This window comes from Rhinoraja longicauda, chromosome 6 (genome assembly GCF_053455715.1).
Source record: "Rhinoraja longicauda isolate Sanriku21f chromosome 6, sRhiLon1.1, whole genome shotgun sequence".
Classification (NCBI taxonomy): domain Eukaryota; kingdom Metazoa; phylum Chordata; class Chondrichthyes; order Rajiformes; family Arhynchobatidae; genus Rhinoraja; species Rhinoraja longicauda.
The window spans coordinates 24,132,991-24,150,777 of NC_135958.1; the positions used below are offsets into that span (position 1 = coordinate 24,132,991).

The 17,787-nt window shown below is 44.2% G+C and overlaps 1 protein-coding gene across 1 annotated transcript in view; it reads left to right on the top strand.

The window, feature by feature from the left end:
* cdh8 (cadherin 8) overlaps positions 1–17,540 on the top strand; it is a 174,936-nt gene extending 157,396 nt beyond the window's left edge. The window contains exons 11-12 of the mRNA XM_078400723.1: positions 13,835–14,086; positions 15,518–17,540. Of these exons, the coding sequence (XP_078256849.1) occupies positions 13,835–14,086; positions 15,518–16,011 (746 nt within the window). The 3' untranslated portion in view covers positions 16,012–17,540. The remainder of the gene's footprint in view (positions 1–13,834; positions 14,087–15,517) is intronic.
* The last annotated feature ends 247 nt before the right edge of the window (positions 17,541–17,787 follow it).

The following is a 17,787-nucleotide window of genomic DNA, read 5'->3' on the forward strand; positions in this document are numbered from 1 at the left end:
CTCGATACCTCCTGGAATATCAGTCAGGGTTCTGTTCCATGGCTCTGGAATAGCACATAAGATCATAACGTTAATGCACAGCTGGCTTGTTGAGCTTAAAATGCCAACTGGGTTCTCCACATTTCAGCAGAAGCTGGATATCACTGGTTGTAAAGCAGTTCAGAATATCTCAAACTTGTGATATTTGCTATTGTAATGCAAGTTTTGGGTCTTTTTGCCAATCTTTCCTGGTTAAAACATTATTCAACATCAATGGCTTTAACATCTCCCCCAATGCTTGTCCTCCATTACTTGATTAATATTGTCAAGTCAAGTCAAGTCAATTTTATTTGTATAGCACATTTAAAAACAACCCACGTTGACCAAAGTGCTGTACATCTGATTAGGTACTAAGGGAAAAAATGAAACATACAGTAGCACACAAACAGTTCACAGCGCCTCCTCAATGAGCCTCAAACGCTAGGGAGTAGAAATAGGTTTTGAGCCTGGACTTAAAGGAGTCGATGGAGGGGGCAGTTCTGATGGGGAGAGGGATGCTGTTCCACAGTCTAGGAGCTGCAACCGCAAAAGCGCGGTCACCCCTGAGCTTAAGCCTAGACCGCGGGATAGTGAGTAGCCCCAAGTCGGCCGACCTGAGGGACCTGGAGTTAGAGAGGTGGGTTAGAAGATTTTTGATGTAGGGGGGGGAATGTCCATTTAGGGCTTTATACGTGAATAGGAGGAGCTTGAAGCTGATTCTGTACCGTACAGGGAGCCAGTGGAGAGAGGCCAGAATCGGGGTGATGTGGTCCCTTTTACGGGTACCCGTCAGGAGTCTCGCTGCGGCGTTTTGGACCAGTTGCAGGCGGGACAGGGAAGATTGGCTGATCCCAGTGTATAGGGAGTTGCAGTAGTCTAGGCGGGAGGAAATGAAAGCGTGAATGATTTTTTCTGTGTCGTCGAATTGGAGGAAAGGTTTGATTTTAGCTATGGTTCGAAGTTGGAAGAAGCTGGCTTTTACCACAGCGTTGACTTGCTTATCAAATTTTAATGCAGAGTCAAATATCATGCCGAGGTTTTTGACATGCGGTTTGACTAGGCAGGATAGACTTCCAAGACTGCCTGTTATCGATTTGATGGAGTCGGGGGGGGCTGAATAGGATGACCTCAGACTTGCTCTCATTTAATTGGAGGAAGTTCTGTGCCATCCAACATTTTATGTCCTCAAGGCAGTGTAAGAGGCTGTTTAAATTTGACTGGTTGTTGGGTTTCAGGGGGAGGTAAAGCTGAGTGTCATCGGCATAGCAGTGGAAAGAAATGCCGTGCCTTTGAATGATATTGGTATTGGTATTGGTATTGGATGTGGGGTTGTTGACAATGCCATCATTTATTATTCTTCCTTAAATGTCCTCAAGACGATAATGTATTGGTATTGGTTTAATATTGTCATGTGTGCTGAGGTACAGTGACAAGCTTTGTTTGTGTGCTAGCCAGTCAAATCATACTACACATGAGTACAATCAAGCCACCGGTAAGTATAGCATGTATTGCAAAGAGAAAAATGCCAGTGTGGAGAATGTGGTGTTACAGTATTATTGTGTTACAGTCACAGAGCAAGTGCATGCCCACTGTGAGATAGTTTGGAAGATCTGGACCACACCCCAACTAATTGGAGGACAATTCAGTAGTCTGATAACAGTGGGGAAAAGCTGTTGTTGAATCTTGCATTATGCTTTCAAGCTTTTGCACCTTTTGCCCAATTGGAGAGGGTAGATGAATGGGATAAAAAAAAAGTCCTTGATGTTGGCAGTTTTTGTGAGGCAGCATGAAGTGCAGATGGAGTGGGGAGTCTGGTCTGTGTAATGGACTAGGCTATATCCACAACTCTGCAATTTTTTGTGGTGTTGGGCAGAGCTGTTGCCAAAGCAAGCTGCGATGCAACCCAATAGGATGCTTTCTACGATGCATCTGTAGACATTGATCCACAGGATTGCTGACTCGGTAAACATTGATTTCCCCTCATAATCAACAAAAAAATATTGGTCCATTATAAATAATCAGAATTCACTAATAAATTGACCAGCTGAAAACCATGTAAAATGATTCAAACTGTGTCAGATAGACTAACTAATACATCAAAGGACATTCTGAGATGATTTGATCCCGTGGAAACACTCCAGAGAAAATAGTCTAAGTTTGACTCACCTCTCCTTATAATTAATATCCTCTAATCCAGGTTGTATTCCGGTAAAACTCCCTGCACCCTCTCGGAAGCCTCCTCATCCTTTCTTTCTGTATTGGGGAGGTCAGATCTGAACGCACTACTCTAAATGCGACCTAACCAACGTTCTACAAAGCTGCAATATGACCTCCAGGCTCATGTAGTGATGGTGGAGAGGTTTAGATTGGATTGGGTGCCAGTGATATTCAGCCAGTGGTTCCCAAGGGAACACTTGAAGTTAGATTGTGTTCTGGACTTTCGGACTTCCACAAGTGGTGCCACGGTGGTGCAGCGGTAGAGTTGCTGCCTTGCAGCGCCAGAGACCCGGGTTCGATCATGCCTACAGGTGCTGCCGGTACGGAGTTTGCACGTTCTCCCTACGACTGTGTGGGTTCTTGCCGGGTGCTCCGGTTTCCTCCCACATTCCAAAGACATGTGGGTTTGTAGGTTAATTGGCTTTTGTAAATTGTCCCTGATGTGTAGCATAGAACTAGTGTACGGATGATTGCTGGTTGGCACGGATCGCAGACAGGCCGAAGGACCTGTTTGCACTCTGTATCGCTAAACTAAACTAAACTAAATCTGCACACTTCAGAGTGGAAGTATGAAACATGATGGAGATCAAAGGGAAGAACAGCTACTCACTTGAGACCAGTGAAGAATCCTAACTCCACTTAGACCAGCGCTGGACATACGTGACGTCCAACCCTTCCACTTAATGTCAGCCTTTTGCCCTTTACTCCATTGAGTCCATGCCGACCATCAACCACTCATTAAAAACTTAAAAAGGTGACATAAATTATTAATGTTTTCATTAATTTGCAAAAGGCAACAGTGTTTCCGTTTCTAAACAAATGAATTACTTTTTAATTGTTAATGCTTTTGAATTATTAAAACATGCCTAAATTGTTTTTAAATGCCTCTGAAGATCAAAGAGTGGAAATGGTCTTTGAGAGTAGCAACCTATCAAAGTGACACAAAGTGCTGGAGTAACTCAGCGGCAAAGATACTAGAGGAACAAGATGGACCACTCAGTTGAAATCGCCTACACTGAAGTGCAGTACGCAAAGGAGCATAACGGCCACCATTTTAGTAGGCAAAACCCGCCTCTCGCAGTGTAATCAGTGTTTTGGGGGAACAGTGTGTGTGATGATATCATTAAAATGCAGAATATATCTCATCTATCAATTCACAGATTTTTGTTATTTTTCTTCGTAAATGTTTCTGCACGTTTCTGCCTACTAAAATGGCGCCATGACATACTACGTTTTTTTGGGTCGAGTGGTCTATCTTGTTCCTCTAGTATCTTTGCTCAGCGGGAAGGCAGCATCCCTGGAGAGCATGGATAGGTGATGTTTTGGGTCGGAATCCATCTTCAGATTGAAAAGTCATCGCTCCAGAGATGCTGCCCGGCCCACTGAGTTACTCCAGCACTGTAAGTCTCTTTTTTTTGTAAACCAGCATCTGTAGTTCCATGGAATGACACAAAATAGTGAACTAATTCAGCGGCCCATGCTGCATCCCTGGAGAACATTGATAGGTGACATTTCAGGTTGGGGCCTTCTTCAGACTTTTCTTGGTAAACCAGCATCTGCAGTTCCTTGTTTCTGCAGTCCCTTGTTTATACAACCTACCTTAACCTGGGTTAACATATGATGAGCGTTTGACTGTACTGGGCTTGTGCTTGCTTGAGTTCAGAAGGGTAAGGGTGGGGGGGGGGGAGGAACCTCATTGAAACTTATCGAATAGTGAAAGGCCTGGATAGAGTGGCTGTGGAGAGGATGTTTCCACAAGTCCTGGAGAGTCTAGGACCAGAGGTCATAACCTCAGAATAAAAGTGCGTACCTTTAGAAAGGAGAGGAGGAGAAATTTCATAAGTCAGAGGGTGGTGAATCAGTGGAATCCATTGCCACAGATGCCTGTGGATCCATCAAAGTATATTTTTAAGATGAAGATTGATAGTTTCTTGATTAATAAGGGGTTATGGCGAGAAGGCAGGAGAATGGGGTTGAGTGGGAAAGATAAATCTGCCATGATTGAATGGCGGAGTAGGCTTGATGGGCCGAATGGCTCAATTCTGCCCCTAGAACTTGTGAACTAATGAACCAACAAACAGCCTTTAGGATAATTCAGTGGGGAAGGTTCAAGATTTGCCACTTGGTCACGACCTACAGCAGTAATCCCCGAAAGAAATTGGGAACAATGTGCGATCCAAGTGGGGAGGAAGTCAAACATGATCCAGCTCATTGAGCTGAAAGGATCAACATTTGAGAGAAATGGAAAGAGGTGGAGGGGAGAGATCTGCCGACTGAAGTATGGGAAGGATTAATGAGAAGAAGGTCCATTGGAAGTCAAAGTAATTTAAAAAAAGATGTGATGTCAAGTGAGCTATTGGTTTCTTATCACCTTGTTCCTTTACCATCACCAAAGACTGGCTTTGTCACTTGTTAAGTTTTATATCAGCCTGCGGATAATCGTTCAAATAAATTCAGCTGTCAACACTATCAGTTGGATGTAGATTATCTGTCATGTCGTCTATTCAAGGACTCCATGAGAAACTGGAGAGATTAATACTATTTAGAAACACTTTTTATGATTTATATTTAATCATATTACACTCACATTAAGCATCAAACGGGGAATGGAATGTTGGAGATCAGAAGCTGTAGATACTGAGAGAGTGAAATTAAAATAAAAAATGCAAGAAACACTCAGCAGGTCAGGCAACATGCGTGAAGAGAGAAACAGGGTTAACGCTTCAGCTAAAGATCCTTCATCATAATGCCAGCCACTCTAATGAAGGGAGATAGACACAAAATGCTGGAGTAGCACATCAGGTCAGGCAGCATCTCTGGACTCTCAGTCTGAAGAAGGGTCTAGACCCGAAATGTCCTTTTTTCCAGAGATGCTGCCTGACCATCTGAGTTACTCCTATTTTACTTCTATCTTCAATGTAAACTAGCATCTGCGGTTCCTTCCTACACACTCTAATGAAGGGTCTATGACCTGAAATGTTAACTGTTCCTTTCTCTCCACAGTTGCTGCCTGGCCTGCTGAGTATTTTCCGTCTTTACAACAGTGTTGCTCTTTAAATCTAGTAGACAAACTACACGGGAATGAAAATGCTACTCCAACTGTACAACCCTTTGAATTGACCACAGTTAGAGCACCGCTAGAGGACATAGATTTAGGATAAGATGATAGAGATTTAGAAGGGGTCTGAGGGGGATTTTTTTCATCTACAGGGTGGTGAGTTTCATTTAGTTTTGTTTAGTTTAGATAAGTTTAGTTGCTTAGTTGCTTAGTTTCGTTTCATTTAGTTTCGTTTTGTTTAGTTTCATTGAGTTTAGAGATACAGTGCGGACGCGTGCTATTTGGCCCACCGAGTCCACGCCAACCAATGATCATCCAAACACTACTTCTATCCTACACACTGGGGAACAATTTACAGAAGCCAATTAACCTACAAACCTGTCTGTCTTTGGAATGTGGGAGGAAACCGGAGCATGCAGAGAAAACCCACCTGGTCACAGAGAGAATGTACAAACTCTGTGCAGACATAACCCAGAGTCAGGATGGAACGCTGGTCTCGGACACTGTAAGGCAACAATGTTACTGCTGCGCCAGAGTGCCATGATTTACAGCAGCCAATTACCCTACCAGCTTGCACGTCTTTGGGATGTGGGACAAAACCCTCACATAGTTAAAGGTAGAGCATGTAAGCTCCACACAGAGACGATCCAGGTTCAAAATAAAACCCAGAACTAAGGCGTTGTCGGGCAATAGATGTGTCACAGTGCCACCCAGGTTCTTGATACAAGAAATAATACTAATAATGTGGAAGGCGGTGGTAATTTTGCAATGGTGCATTTGATATAACAAGTGTAGACAGGAACTGCAGATACTGGTTTTACCAAAGATAGACACAAAATGCTGGAGAAACTTGGCAAGTCGAGCAGCATCTCTGGAGAAAAAGGATGGGTGATGCTTCGGGTCTGAACCCTTTTTCAGACTGATATGGATTATGTGCAGACAGATCAAAGTTGGTCTTGGTATCATGTTCCACATAAACAATGTAAGTCAAAGGGCCTGTTCTTGTGCTGTACTGTACCTTATTCTATGTTCTGTATTCAGTACAGACATGTGGGCCGAAGCCCTGTTCCTGGCCTGTACTGTTCTATGCTCTATGTTCTTCAATCTCAGTTTTCCAACCCAACTAGTCCTTCCGGTTGTGAATTCCACCTTCCAACCAGCTTAGAAAATCATGATCCCTGAATTTTCGGAGAGAAATGCTTGTATCCAACACAAATCAATAGGGTGAAAGACTTGTCTGTCTATCCTTACTGATTACCCTTGAGAGCAAACAAAGGTGAGCAACATAGATGACTAGATATCAAGCATTTAAGATATGAGCATGAGTTAAAGATGCTTTCTAAGCACAAAGGAGACTTCAAGGTTGCAGATTAAAAGCTACTAAACATATCGATGAGGCTTGACTCAGGGAGATTTCTCATTGTTGTTAAATCATTCAAGCCCCAGAGGATGAGACATGTACAAAATAAAGTCCTTCATGAGAAGAGGGGGGAAGTTGTAGCGATTTTCTTTCTCCTTGGAAAGTCAGTGGAGTGGACGGGATAAATGGGTCATGAGATAATTAGATGTAATCAGAAACAAGAAGAGATTGAGAGATGATGAGGATATAGGAGATTGTTCTCTATGTAGGAACAGAGTGGCACAATGGCGCAGTGATAGAGTTGCTGCCTTACAGTGCCAGAGACCCGGGTTCGATCCTAGCTTAAGGTGCTGTCTGTACAGAGTTTGTACGTTTGGCTGAAGGGCCAGTTTCCATGCTATATCTCCAAACTAAACTAAACTGCAGACCAATCATTTGATGCCTCTTTCAGAGTTGGCGGCATGACAGTTAAATCAGCAGGATCAAAATTCCCAGACACGAGTTCAAATCCTTCCACAGTGGCTGGGGAAATTTCAATTCAGTTAATTAAATAAATGTTGAATTTAGAATCAAGCTGGTGATTGTAAATTGTCGACCCACATCCTTTAACAGTGGTGGAAAGAGAAACGAATTGGATTGTGAGTTGAGGGAAAATAATTGACAAGGCAACGTGAGAGGATGGCAGTGACTTGATTTTGGTACAAGCAAGGAAAATTTTAGTTTAGAGATACAGCGTGGAAACAGGCCCTTCGGCCCACCGAGTCCATGCTGATCATCGATCACCTGTTCACACAAGTTCTAGGTTATCCCACTTTCACATCAACCACACTTGGGGCAATTTTACAGAAGCCAATTAACCTACAAACCTGCATATCTTTGGGTTGTGGGAGGGGCCCAAAGCACCCAGAGAAAACCCATGTGGTCACGAGTCAAGAGTGTTTTATTGTCATATGTCCCAGATAGAACAATGAAATCCTTACTTGCTGCAGCACAACAGAATATGTAAACATATTACACTGTAAACAATGTGATAAACGAGAGAGAAAAAAAGTTGTGTGTATATATACTCACAAGTACACACATATATATATATATATATATATATATATATATATATATATACACACACATACACAGACACATATACTCAACGAAACAAACATTAGTAGTGCAATAATTATAATAATAATAATAATAATCATCATAATAATAATATTAATAATATTAATAATAATAGTCTATTGTAGTTCAGAGCTTATTTGAGGATGTAGTGTTTAATAGCCTGATGGCTGTAGGGAAGAAGCTGTTCCTAAACCTGGACGTTATAGTTTTCAGGCTCCTGTACCTTCTTCCCGATGGCAGGGGTGAAATGAGTGTGTGGCCAGGATGGTGTGGGTCTCTGATGATGCTGGCGGCCTTTATGAGGCAGCGACTCTGATAAATCCCCTCGATGGTGGGAGGTCAGAGCCGTTGATGGACTGGGCAGTGTTCACAACTTTTTGCAGTCTTTTCCGCGCTCTTGGACGTTCAAGTTGCCGAACCAGGCCGTGATCCAACCAGTCAATATGCTCTCTACTCTACACCTGTAGAAGTTCAAGCGAATCCTCTTTGACATACCGAATCTCCTTAATCTTCTCTGGAAGTAGAGGCGTTGATGTGCTTTATTTATAATTACATTACTGTGCTGGGTCCAGGAAAGATCTTCGGAAATATGCACCCCCAGGAATTTGAAGTTTTTGACTCTCTCCACCATCATCCTGTTGATATAAACAGGATTGTGGGTCCTCATCCTTCCTCTTCCAAAGTCCACAATCAGTTTATTGGTTTTACTGACATTGAGAGCCAGGTTGTTGTGCTGGCACCATTTGGTCAATCAGTCGATCTCACTTCCATACTTTGACTCATCACCATCTGTAATTTGTCCAACAATGGTGGTGTCATCGGTGAACTTGAAGATGGAGTTTGCACTATGCCCAGCTACACAGTCATGAGTGTAGAGTGAGTAGAGCAGGGGGCTGAGCACGCAGCCTTGAGGAGCTCCCGTATTGATTGTCAATGAGCAAGAACTATTTCTGCCAATTTGAACAGACTGGTCTGTGGATGAGGAAGTCGAGGATCCAATTGCAGAGGGATGCGCAGAGACCCAGTCACAGGGTTGAACGTGCAAACTCCGCACACACAGCACCCATGGTGATGATCGAACCTGGGCCTCTGGCGCTGTGAGGCAGCAGCTCTACTGCTGCGTCACTGTGTTGCCCTTTTACAATGTGTTTATGCTATGGAACTGAACTAGGCACTTCACGATACAGGAGGGCCCTTCAAGCATGTTCCGGAATATAAGGTCATAAGTCACAAGTGATAAGAGTAGAATTAGCCCATTCGGCCCATCAAGTCTACTCCGCCATTCAGTCATGGCTGATCTATCTCTCCCTCCTGACCCCATTCTCCTGCCTTCTCCCCATAACCTCTGACACCTGAACACATGGCTGATCTTCCCAAGTCCTCAACTCCTCTTCTGTGCCAATGTCTTATTCTCACTGATCTTTCAAATGATTTATCTCCTCTTTTAATAACTCCAGTGAAGTGGACAGTTTAGTAGAATGGAACATTTTGAGAAAAATATGAGCATAAAATACATCTTTGATCACTGCAAAAAAACTAGTTACAGAACATAGAACAATGCAGCATAAGAACACCCTGATTCAGGGACAGTTTCTTTCCCAGTTGTTATCAGGCAACTGAATCATCCTCTCGTCAACTAGAGAGCGGTCCTAACCTCCCATCTGCCTCGCTGGAGACCTTTGAGCTATCTTTAATCGGACATTATCAGACGTTATCTTGCACTGAATAATATACCCTTCATCCTGTATCTGTACACTGCGGGATGGCTTGATTGTAATCATGTATTGTCTTTCCATTGACTGGATGGCACAGAGTAAAAATCCTTAACAGTACCTCAGTACACGTAACAATAACAAACTAAACTAAACTAAACTAAACTGAACACAATGTCTACAAAGCATTATGCCAAGATAACTAGCTTTCTCTGCCTGCATGTGATTCATATCCCTCCATTCCCAGCATACACCATGTGAGGATCTAAAAGATTTTTAAATGCCACCATGATATCTCCAACTCCTTAATAATCTTATATGGGGGTACTGATTGAGAATGATCAGCCATGATCACATTGAATGGCGGTGCTGGCTCGAAGGGCCGAATGGCCTCCTCTTGCACCTATTGTCTATTGTCTATTGTCTATATCTGACTCCACCACTGTCTCCAATGTGTTCCAGACTGGAGCAATGGTTGTAAAATTTTGTTTTATAATCGCAAAGCATGGCGGTGTAACAAACTTTACTCAGTGGGAAACACTCTCATCAGAAAGATACAAGAGCTGTCCTTTGTTTCTTCACCATTATTGTCCTCGTTTTACCTTACTTCAGCATTCTTATTGTCATTTATTCCCTCTTGCCTTCTCCCCTGTCTCAGCTCTGTGTAAAAAACAATAAACTTGTCTCCTCTTACCAGCGTGGTAACGGAGAGTTCAGCATAATTTACCCACTCCGACCAGCATGTTCCATCTACACTAGTTTCACCTGCCTGCATTTGGCAGATTTCCCTCCAAAACTATCATATCCATGTACCTGTCTAAATAGTTCTTAACTGTTGGAATAGTCCTTACCTCAAATACCTTAAAGATATGCCCTCTGGTCTTTGACATTTCTATCCTGTGAAAAAAAAGATTTTTACCTATCAATACTTCTATCAGGTCTCCCCTCAACCACCAGAATTCCAGAGAAAACAATCCAAGCCTGTCCATCCTCTCCTGAAAGTTACTACCTTTTCATGCAGGAGGCATTCCAGTAAAGCTCTTCTGCAATCTCTCCAAACCCTCCACATCCACTAAATTACCACAGTTTTGATTTCATAAACAACTTTATTTTCATTTGCAACAGACTCACGATTTCCATTCACCTATTCTGAATGACCCTAGAGCAAACTCCACGTTAGACTTTCGGGATACCGCATGGAAACAGGCCCTTCGACCGACTGGCCAGTGATCACCCCTGTACACTAGCACTATCCTACACACTAGAGACAATTTCCAATTCTTACCGAAGCCAATTAACCTAAAAATGTGTATGTCTTCGGAGTGTGGGAGGAAACATAGAAAAACATAGAAAAACAGGTGCAGGGGTAGGCTATTCGGCCCTTCGAGCCAGCACCGCATCCAGAAACAGGAGCACCCGCGCTGTCACGGGGAGAACACACTAACTCCGTACATACCGTACCCGTAGTCAGGATCAAACCTGGGTCTCTGGTGCAGAAAGGCAGCAGCCCTACCACTGTGCCACCGTGCCGCCCACCGGCACCACTGTGCCGCCATTTGTTATTTGCCCTGATCTCTGCACTGTCTCGGAACACCAAGCCTCCAGAGTTTGTTTTCCATTGAACATGTCTGTAAAGGTTGTAAAATGCTGGCCTCGTTTCGATGGTAAGTTGTTCAGCGAGCTTGACTTGAATGGAATCTGATGAACATTTGATGGTCGGCGTGGACTCGGTGGCCAAAGGGCCTGTTTCCACACTATATCTCTAAAGTAATCTCAATTAAAGCTTTTGGGGACTCATTTGTTGGGTATGAGTGGAATCTGCTTCAAGGATTTGTTTAAATGCTTAAAATTTACCTGGGGAGATACTATCTTTCTGGTAGAAGAGAAAAATCTCAAAACCCTTCCATAAAACTCAATTGTGTGCTGTTTCCTAGTAGCCTGACAACAACGAAATTAGTTTTCTTTTCAAAACCAGACGAAAGAATTGCTTTATTGGGTGGCTTCACTATTAATCTGGTAAGCTACTAATCACACTTGGGCATTAAAAACAAGAAAACCCTGATGTTTGACAGTAAAATATGTGTTTTGGATTTTCATCGGAAATGTTTTGGAGCTTGAGGTGCCAACAAAATTAGATCCAGTAAACAAAGGGAAGATCACGGCTGATAAATTGATTTCCCTTTATTTATACCTCACTGTCTGAAGGTTATAATGAGCTGCCTAGGTCCTTGAGTTTCATTTCATAGAGTCGTAGAGGCTTGAAGTCAGAGAATGATATAGCATGTTTATGCCAACTATCAAGTACCTACCAATACTATTCCCTTTTAGCAACTTTTATCCATAGCTTCCCATTCCTTGGTGATTCAACTGTTCTTCACCCTGCTACTTCTCCCCTCCCCCTCCCATTCCACCTACATACCTTCCTCTAGCTTCATATTTTCACAACTCTTCAATCCTTTTGTCCCACACTTCTGTCTCTACATCGCTAGTCTTTGTCCAACCATCTGCCTATCAACACCCCTTGCCCCCTGACCTCTATCAACCTATTACTTGCCAGGCTTTGTCCTGCCCTTCCACTCTTCTGGTCCCCCCCCATGCCCCACAATCAGTTTGAAGAAGAGTCCCGACCTGGAACGTCATCAATCCATGTTCTCCAGAGATGTTAATTGACTGATTCAGTATTTATTTATTTACTAGACCAAGTGGACCCGTTGGGCCCAAACCTCTCCTGCATTGGTGCAGCACCCTGTCCTCCCCCCTCTCCTCTCTCCTCAAACCCCCCCTCCCCTCCCCTCTCCCCCACTCCCCCCTTCCCCCCTCTCTCCCTCCTCCCTCCTCCTGTCCCCCTCCCCTCCCCCCTCCCCCACCCTCCCTCCCCCCCCCCCATCCCCCCCATCCCCCACCCTCCCTCCACCCTCCCCCTTCTGACTATGAAGAAGGGTCTCGACCCGTAACGTCACCCTTTCCTTCCCTCCAGGCAATGATTTTATTGTTTCTTAAATGTTTTGAGAGTATCTTTTTCCACCAACTTCTTAGAGGGTGTGATCCAGATTTTAAACTGCCCCCTTGATAATAATATCTATCTTCATACTTCATACTTTTCAACTCAAATGTATGTCCTCAGGTCCCAGACACCTCGTCCATCTCTGCCCCTATAGGTTACAGCCTAAAAACATTGGTTTTGCTCACGATGCTGATTCCATAGTTTTCCTGCACATGTGCTTTGCAATGAGTTTGGCTTATCAAAGGTTGTACTTCAATCTAAGGCTTGGATAGACATTAAGGTAAATGGGAAAAAAAACAACCATTGATATAATGCTGATCAGATCACAAAATGTTGGAGTAACTCAGCCAGTCAGGCAGCATCTCTGGAGAGAAGGAATGGATGACATTTCGGGTCGAGACCCTTCTTCAGTCTGAAGAAGGGTCTCGACCCGAAATGTCACCCATTCCTTCTCTCCAAAGATTCTGCCTGATCTGCTGAGTTACTCCAGCATTTTGTGATAGCTTTGATTTGTACCAGCATCTGCAGTTATTTTCCTTCCTAATGACGACGGGAAGTAAGCACAAGATAGGATGAATGTTTTAGTTTGGAGAGGGTAGAGAAGAGGTTCACCAGGATGTTCTGGATTGGACTGTGTCTCTCTGGTGTTGGAGGGCGAGGGGTGACATGAATTATGAGAGGCAGAGATACAGTCAGAACTTTTTCCCAGGGTAGAAATCTCAAAAACCAGATGGAGTAGCTTTAAGGTGAGAGGGAGAACGTTTAAAGGACGTATATGCAGGGGAGGTTTTTTACTCAGAAAGCCTAGAATGCACTGCCAGAGGTGGTGGTGGAGGCAGATACATTAACAATGTCAGCGATTCGTTTAGACAACATAGGAATGATCAGGGAATGGAGAGATATGGAGCAGGTGCAGGCAGATTGGCATCGTCAGTGTAGGCATGGAGGCCAAAGGGCCTGTACCCATGCATTAGTTTTTAGTTTAGTGATACATCGTGGAAACAGGCCCTTCGACCCACCGAGTCCAAGCCGACCATCAGTCACCCGTGCACTAGTCCTACATAATCCCACTTTTGCATCCTCCACACTCGGGGCTATTTACAAAGACCAATTGACCTACAAACCTGCACGTCTTTTGGACGTGGGAGGAAACCAGAGCACCCGAATGAAACCGCCGCGGTCACGTGACAAACATGCAAACTCAACGCCGGGCAGCACCCAAGGGTGAGGATCAGGCGCTATGAGGCAACAGCACTGCCTCTGCGCCACTGTGCCAACACAACGTTCTATGCTCCATGTCCTTAATCTTTGTACTGACTGTCTCTTTGTGTTTGTTTCTCCAGATAACTCGGTAAGCATACTGGCAAGACACAGTGGATTCAATCGACAGAAACAGGACGTGTACTTTCTGCCCCTCATAGTCTCGGACAGTGGGTCCCCACCCATGAGCAGCACCAACACCCTGACCATCCGGGTCTGTGGCTGCAGTGCGGACGGGAGTGTGCAGTCCTGCAACGTGGAAGCCTTTGTTCTCCCCATCGGGCTGAGCATGGGGGCTCTCATCGCCATCTTGGCCTGCATCATCCTCCTCCTGGGTAGGTTCACACAGGGCGGCACAGTGGCGCAGCGGTAGAGTTGCTGCCTCCCGTTGCCAGAGACCCGGGTTTGATCCTAACTACAGGCGTCCGCTGCGCAGAGTTTGTACATTCTCCCCGTGAACCACGTGAGTTTTCTCTGGGTGCTCCGGTTTCCTCCCACACTCCAAAGACATGCGAGTTTGTAGGCTAATTGGCTTCTGCAAATTGCCCCCAGTGTATAGAATAGATCTAGTGTGCAGGTCGAAGGTATCACAAAATGCTGGAGTAACTCAGCGGGTCAGGCAGCATCTAGGAGAGAGGGAATGGGTGACGTTTCGGGTCGAGACCCTTTTTCAGTCTGAAGAAGGGTCTCGACCCGAAACATCACCCATTCCCTCTCTCCTAGATGCTGCCTGACCCGCAGAGTTACTCCAACATTTTGTGATACCTTCGATTTGTACCAGCATCTGCAGTTACTTTTCTACTCTAGTGTGCAGGTGATCGTTGGTTGGCGTGGACTCAGTGGGCCGAAGGGCCTGTAGTGTACTCCATGTGGGTGGCACAGTGTTGCAGCGGTGGAGTTGCGGCCTCATTGCACCACAGACCCGGGTTCGATCCTGATTCCGGGTGTTGTCTGCAGGGAGTTTGTACATTCTCCCTGTGACCGAGTGGGTTTTCTCCAGGTGCTCCAGTTTCCTCTCACATACCAAAGATGTGCGGGTTCGTAGGATGATTGGCTTCTGTAAATTGTAACTTGTCCCTAGTGTGCAGGATCGTGCTCGTGTATGGGTGATCACGGGTCGGCGCAAACTTGGTGGGCTGAAGGGCCTGTGGTGTACTCCAGGTGGGTAGCACAGAGGTACAGTGGTAGATTTGCTGCCTCACAGCACCAGAGATCTGGGTTAGATCCTTCTTCATCAGTGATGCTGCCAGACCCACTGAGTTACTCCAGCACTTTGTGTCCATCTTTTGTGGATGAGGCATGTTGGTCAGCATGAGCAAGTTGGGCCGAAGGGCCTGTTTGCATGCTGTATGACTCTGTGGCGTTTTCCGGATGCTTTCAAGAGAAAGTTAGATAGAGCTCATAATGATAGCGGAGTCAGGGGATATGGGGAGAAGGCAGGAACGGGGTACTGATTGTGCATGATCAGCCATATAAGACAATAACTGCAGATGCTGGTACAAATCGAAGGTATTTATTCACAAAATGCTGGAGTAACTCAGCAGGTCAGGCAGCATCTCAGGACATTCCTTCTCTCCTGAGATGCTGCCTGACCTGCTGAGTTACTCCAGCACTTTGTGAATAAATACCTTTGTGCATGATCAGCCATGATCACAGTGAATGGAGGTGCTGGCTCAAAGGGCCAAATGGCCTACTCCTGCACCTATTGTTTATTGTCTATTGTCTATTGTGACTCTAATTTAGTGCACAATGTGTTCTTTTCACAGTTATTGTGGTTCTCTTTGTAACATTAAGAAGACACAAGAATGAGCCTCTGATCATCAAAGATGATGAGGATGTGCGGGAGAACATCATCCGCTATGACGATGAAGGTGGTGGCGAGGAAGACACAGAGGCCTTTGACATCGCCACCTTGCAGAACCCCGATGGTTTCAATGGGTTCCTGCCCCGGAAGGACATCAAACCAGACCTGCAGTTTGTCCCCAGGCAAGGTCTCCCACCCGTCCCCAACGGAGTAGATGTGGATGAGTTCATTAACGTGAGGCTTCACGACGCTGACGTCGACCCTATAGCACCCCCCTATGATTCCATCCAGATCTACGGCTACGAAGGGAGAGGGTCGGCCGCTGGTTCTCTGAGCTCGTTAGAAACAACGTCGACAGATTCAGAGCAGAACTTTGACTACCTCAAGGAGTGGGGGCCACGGTTTAAAAAACTTGGGGATATGTACGCAGTCGGAGAGAACGACAGAGAAACCTGACTCCAACTTGCAGAGAGCAATGGCCCAGTATTTTAATGGACACTGGTGTATAATTATAGGGTTGCCAATTATTAACAATGGATCAGCTGGCTAGTCTTTTAGATGCAGTCAACGTTAGTTCTTATCATCTTTTAAGTCCAGCTCATTGTAAAATTGAACCAAAAAAAAAAAATTCAGATTGTATGAGTGTTTTACTCTCGTGGAGTGTGGACTATGTGGATTGTTTGGGCAGGTGTTGGTTTCCTAGTTATTGTACAGACTATTGTTCAACTGGAGGAGACTTTGGGATCTTACAGTGCTTCCTACATGGTTCCGTAGACCATGGCTTTTCTCCAACCACAGACCGAGATCTTGCCAAGCCAAAGTGAAGCAATACCAATGTCTTTGTCGTGGAGCTGGTGAACGTAACCAAAGGAGGTGAAAGGGAAAGCAGGGAGCAGACACGATGAAGCTTTGAAACCAATTCCAGCTCCTTCCTCCTGCAGTAATATTAGCTGAGGTGTAATCGAGTGTTTCTCTGTAAGTGATGATCACACAAGTAGACATGGTGTACTCCCTTAGACTTCATAATATCCTCAGTGATCTAAGTCCATTCCAGTTGAAAGAGAAGATCTGAACACAGATGCAGGGGTAATGGGGGTTGCAACGAGCACACAATTATATCAAATAAAATCATTTTGGGGTTGTTTGATGAAAATAAAATACACCAAGTTTAAACATCAGGAGCTGAGGCTAATAACTATTCTAGGATTAAACAACATGTTGTCTATTCCCAGAAAGAAAATTCAAAAACTAAGGAAACAAGGAACTGCAGATGCTGGTTTACAAAAAAAAAGACACAAATGCTAGAGTCACTCAGCGGGTCAGGCGGCATCACTAAAGAACATGCACAGGTGACATTACAGATTAGCAGCTTCTGAAAGTCTGAAGAAGGGTCCCGACCTGAAAGGTCAGCTATCCGTGTTCTCCAAAGATGCTGCCTGACCCGCTCAGTTACTCCAGTGCTTTGTGTCTTTTGTTTTAACAAGAACCGGAATGGAACTGAGATCATGTGAATATTTGACTTCCAAACCTTTAGATACACACTCATTACACAGTACAGTACCAGTGTTAAACATATGCTTATTGTGCTTCACTGTGTAATTTGAACCTAGAAAAAAAATGAAAATGGTCTAAAAAATGTTTTTATGTCATGTATATATATCTAGACTTACTGCTAACTTTTGTGGCTTTTTCTTTTTGGGAAATGAACTTTGGCTATGCACAGTAGCTCAGGCAGACACCTTCAATGATAACAGCACTGAAAGCTTATGTGCATTGCCAATCTTTAATGGGAAATACAATAATTCCGAGTAGATATTGTATATTACAATAGTCTTACGCACACACACACAAAAAAGGAGCCCTTATTATTTTTATACGTTGCTTTAATGCTATTTACTTGTACGTTTCAATTATTTTACGCCATGTATTGTACATCAGAGGAACCCCTGTATTGTTTCCTACTTTGTGAAATATATTTTTATAAATATTGCAGGTCATGCCTCCATTTGTGTTGCTGAAACAGTCTCCGCTACTTTGGGATGGGTCACATTGCGTGAGGTGGCCCATAGGTTGCAAAGACTTTACCAGATTGGAAGTAGATCGGGGTAAAAGAAATTGGGTATACCTACTCTCAAAGATCTTTTCAAATTCTTGCAATGGTGCTTCTAGCATAAACCTTTATGCAATTTCTCTAAAGTAAAGTTTTGAGGTTTTGATTAAATACACTGACGA